The sequence below is a fragment of the Belonocnema kinseyi genome, chromosome 3 (assembly GCF_010883055.1).
Source record: "Belonocnema kinseyi isolate 2016_QV_RU_SX_M_011 chromosome 3, B_treatae_v1, whole genome shotgun sequence".
NCBI classification, from domain to species: Eukaryota; Metazoa; Arthropoda; class Insecta; order Hymenoptera; family Cynipidae; genus Belonocnema; species Belonocnema kinseyi.
Window position 1 is genome coordinate 99992264 of NC_046659.1, and position 4715 is coordinate 99996978.

Below are 4715 nucleotides of genomic sequence, written 5' to 3' on the forward strand. Positions count from 1 at the left end.
GGGCCCACCCTGAAAAGTGGGGGTGTAAATGAAGTCGACTAACTAACGGGACTCTTAGAAAAGTGCGCGCAGACGCTTGTCGTCATTCTTTAAAAGAGAAAAATATCTTTAAATTAAGTGAAGCTCAAACATCCTCCCCTCTTTGAAAGACTCGAACTCAGGCTTTCTAACTAAATGAATGATCCATATCTAAATTTTAAGATTACAAACTTTTGTTAACTATTTGCACTTCGTAATTTGGTAATCTAATTGCACATGACACTAATAATTCACTGCTTAATTGTCCTTAATAAGCTCGTTCTTTTTGGGAAGCAAGCAGAATTGTGTGATTGCACGTGTTGTTTCTCCCTTGGCTGTTGTAATAGTGACCTTCCTGACCACTCCGTCCTTTCCTGGATAAAGGGCAGACAGCTTACCTACCACCCACTGCAGTGGAGCGAGTTGATTGTCCTTTAAAAGGACAACGTCGTCGATTTCCGGGTTTGCTGCTGAGCGACGTCGCCATTTCCTGCGTTCCTGAAGACTGCTGAGGTACTCAACAGATCATCGCTTCCAGAAGTGTTGCTTCATTTTTTGTAATCTGTCCCAGATGATGAGTTTATTATCTGGAATGCTCGCTACATCAGTCTCAAGCAGTGCTAACAATGCTTCGCCGATGAGAAAATGTCCCGGTGTTAGTGGTAGAGGATCTGCAGGGTCATCGGATAAATATGTGATGGGTCTCGAATTGAGACAGGCTTCTATCTGAGTGAGCACGGTGTAGTAGTCTTCGAAGGTTAAGAATGATTCTCCCAGAATTCTCTTGAGATGATTTTTAATCAAACGTACACCTGCCTCCCAGAGGCCGCCGAGGTGTGGTGATCTTAAAGGAATGAAATGCGACTTGATTCCTTCATTGCAGAGAGCATTCTTCAGTTCGGCTGATTAAAGTGTTTGAGTGAGTTCTTGTAGTTGTCTGGCAGCTCCGACGAAGTTGGTATCATTGTCAAAGTATAAATGGACTACTCTGCCACGGCGTGATATAAATCTCCTCGAAGCACTGAGAAAAGCTGCCGTAGTGAGATCGGTTACAAGCTCTAAGTGAATGGCCTTTGTTCTGAAACAAACAAAGAGAGCTACGTAAAGCTTCAATTTAGTTTGACTGCATCTGGTTCCTCCCTTGATGTAGATTGGCCCGGCATAATCGACTCTTGTGTTGAAAAAAGATCGACATTGCTTTTTCCTGTCGGCTGGTAGATGACCCATCTGATGAGTGATTGAGATAGGTTTGGCTCGAGCACATTCCATGCAGTGGCGGATGACGTTCTTAACTGCATTGCGCCCTCTAATAACCCAAAATCTTAACCGAAGATTTGCCAAGACTGATTGTGGTCCAGCGTGGAGTAATCACTCATGTTCTGCGATAATGAGTACAGTGAAATTGTGATGTGGAGCTAGAATTAGAGGGTACCTTTGATCCTCTGGTCGATCGGAATTCCCGAGGCGACCCCAACAGGCAGCAGTTCTTCTGGATCGATGAATGGATTTAGAGTGAGCAGTTGATTCTTGCAATTGAGAGGACTTTCTTTCTTCAAGCAAGCTAATCTCGTCCGTAGTGATAATCTTGTTGCGCACCTTTGTATTTTCTCCTGCGATCGTTTTGTAGAACCTGAAGAAAAAACTAGTTTCTTGCAATAAATCTTTGGGAGTGGAGAAGCGATCAATCATGTGCCATTTCGGTACACTGAGATGACACATGGCTGCTTTTCTTCGTTCTGGTACCTCGTTCGGTGTCTGTCCTTTGTTAGGCCAGCAGTCTGAATTAAGTTTGAGCCATGAGGGTCCAGTCCACAGTAGTTCATTGTCAATGAGTTCCGCTCGTGAAACACCTCGTGAGACAAGATCTGCCCGATTGCTGCTACCAGGTACGCGTCTCCATTGACTAACATCTGTCAGTTGCTGAATTTGGCTGACCCATTTTCCAATTAATGTTATCCAACGTCTTGGTTCGTCAGCTAAATATGCTAGAACGAGTTCGGAATCTGTCCAGAAATACGATAGCATACTGACCTTCAGTGATTTTGTGACCTTCTGGAAAAGCTCTGCTAGCAACAATGCTGCGCAGAGCTCAAGACTGGGAAGAGTCCTTTGCTTCAAGGGTGCTCTTCGTGAATTTGCACACAACAGTCTTACCGAGCTCTCTCCTGAATGAAAGGTAGCTCGGATGTAGATGCAAGCACCGTACGCCTTTTCTGATGCATCATAGAAACCATGAAGTTGAAGGTCCGTGTAGTCGCCACTAATGACTCGCCTACATATCCTGATGTCGTTTAGATCACTCAAGGTTTCTCGATAACGTACCCTCTGAGTATACATGTGAATTGGTACTCATAATCCCAGTAAAGCTTGAGCTGCTAAAGTTTCTGCATGACAATATTTGCTGAGATCACATCTGGTGCTAGCAAAGCTAGAGGATCAAAGATTTGAGCTGTTTCTGAAAAATAGATCTTTTTGAAATTCTTCTTGATTTCAGATTGATATTTACGTTGTATTGCAATGTATTAGGTGGCGGATGCCATCTGATTCCCAGTGTTTTTGATTTTTCTGGTCTTCCAAGGTCGACCATCTCTGTCTTGGTTGAGGAATCTGGACGTTGATTTGAGATCACTTCCTCGCTGTTAGAACACCACTTTCGAAGATTGAAACCTACACTTTCTGATGCTGTAGATACTTGAGCGCGCAAGTTCAAGGCTTCTGCGATGGAGTCTGCACCCGTGATCATATTATCCACGTAGAAGTCATTGGCTATCACTTGTCCTGATATTGGGTTGCTGTCTTTGACATTCTCAGAAATCTCTTCCAAGCACCTTGTTGCTAGAAAGGGAGCTGCTTCTGTACCATATTTGATTGTATTGTGATGAAAGGTCGTGGGTTGTACTTCAGAATTTTCTAGCCAGAAAATTCATTGCAGGCTGCGATGTTCACGATGAATCCACACCTGTCTGTACATTTCCTCGATCTCCGCAGTGATGACAATGCGGTGAAGTCTGAAACGTAACACCAGTGAGAGAAGATCTTGCTCATCAGTTGGCCCAACGAGTATTATGTCATTCAGCGACTTACCGGAAGTACTTTTTGCTGATCCGTCGAAGACGATTCGCAACTTTGTTATCCTGCTAACCGGTTTTAAAATTGCATTATGAGGAAGATAATACTTTATTTCATGACCTTGTAAGGACTCACCATTTACTGCTGTCATGTGACCCAATTCTTTATATTCCTTCATGAATGCGGAGTATAATTCATTCAGCCTTGCTTCTCGCCTGACGCGCCTCTCGACAGATTCCAATCTGTTTTGAGCCATGTGAAACGAATCGCCCAAAGATTCTATCTGGTCTCGAAGTGGTAATCTCACGATAAACTTGCCGTCTCTGGTAACATCCTTCTTGAATAGCTCTTCACACCGAGCTTTCTCTGATGATAAGATAGGGTTTTGATTGAGAGAATCTTCAATGTGCCATAATTTCTGAATCTGAGTATCCAATCTGCTGAGGCTGAGATTGCACATTCCTCGAAGATCACCTGAAAATCAGATTCCAGAAGAGTCCAATTCCGATAAGGATGTCGACCTCGCCGCCTGCATGGTACTCTGAATCCGCTAATTTAATGTTAGTTGGTATCTTCCAAGGCCTATCTGCTTTCGTAAGGACTAGCAGGTTTCTTGTAACTCTTTCCACGCCTAAGAAATTTAAGGTTGCACAATATTGCAGATCTTGACTCAAGCGTGATATCAGGAAGTTTGAGGTCAAACCGCTATCTAGCAAGGCTAGACTGTGATGTCAGCGCTGTGAGGAATGCTGCATCACTGATTTGATCGTCCCTGGAGGTGCGGTGCCCCGTGCATCGGGTGCCTCTTCGTCTGAATGCAGTAATGTGTTGTGTGCTTGAAAACAGACTCTACAAGAACTTTTACATTCGTTGCCTAGATGAGTCTTCTTTAAACAATTAAGACAAAGATTCATTGGTTGATCATGAATCATGGATTTGAAGAGGTCGCGGAAGGATTGCCCTTGTTGGTAGCTTCCGTCGAAAGTTGGCAGCATCACTTTTGGCAAGTTGAGCATTGGATTCGGTTCTGGAAGTACATGACTGGATGTACTGGGTATTTGAGTATTCAATGCTGATAAAGATGCTAGAGCTTCCGCGGTCTTCATCCTGGCTCTGGCCAATCCTACAAATGAAAAATATTAATCTTCATATAAGTTCCTGGCTGTACTCAATTCTACTTCAGCATTCTCATCAACTTCTTCCTCAAAGCCAGTAGGTTCGTCCAGCTTTGTTTGTGTGGAGTCAAATTATTCATAAGAAGCTAACACCTTTGTTAACCGTTCCTTTAATTCGTCGATAGGATCTATAGAGGTGAGACTTTGTATGTCAGTTTGAGTTCGAGTTAGCTGAGCCTTGAGTATCTTTCGACGACGAACCAGCTCATCGCGAGTTGACATGTTGACTGTGGTATAGGAGCTTTGGTTGAGTGGAACGTTTCTCTCAGGCCTTCGTGAATGGTAAAGGGACCTTGGCTGAGTTGAGAGTAGATTGCTCTTTTCCTGTGTATACTACCCTTCCAATGCGGCTACTTGTGTTAGTGGTGTGGTCCCTACGTTGTACTGGTGTAACGACGTCACAAGGGAGGCTGGGTTGTTTGTACTTCACTGTTACTTGCGCTTGAGTGGATG

The 4715-nt window shown here is 43.8% G+C and overlaps 1 protein-coding gene across 1 annotated transcript; it reads right to left on the minus strand.

The window, feature by feature from the left end:
* Positions 1 to 543: 543 nt before the first annotated feature.
* Positions 544 to 4484, minus strand: LOC117169955. Its single transcript, XM_033356465.1, has 8 exons — positions 4356 to 4484; positions 4256 to 4313; positions 3953 to 4210; positions 2965 to 3561; positions 2525 to 2871; positions 1451 to 2343; positions 1041 to 1324; positions 544 to 920 (listed from the first exon to the last, which is right to left on the minus strand). The coding sequence occupies exons 1-8, from the start codon at positions 4482 to 4484 to the stop codon at positions 544 to 546; spliced, it is 2943 nt and encodes a 980-aa protein (XP_033212356.1).
* Between the last annotated feature and the right edge of the window lie 231 nt (positions 4485 to 4715).

What these genes read in the sequence shown, in the direction of transcription:
- LOC117169955 (XM_033356465.1), bottom strand. Translation starts at nt 4,484, where the DNA reads ATGTCAACTCGCGATGAGCTGGTTCGTCGTCGAAAGATACTCAAGGCT. An exon ending in GACTCATCTAGGCAACGAAT is followed by an intron (nt 3,562 to 3,952) that starts GTAAAAGTTCTT and finishes TCTGATTTTCAG; the next exon opens with GTGATCTTCGAGGAATGTGC. An exon ending in CACTACGGCAGCTTTTCTCA is followed by an intron (nt 921 to 1,040) that starts GTGCTTCGAGGA and finishes CACTTTAATCAG; the next exon opens with CCGAACTGAAGAATGCTCTC.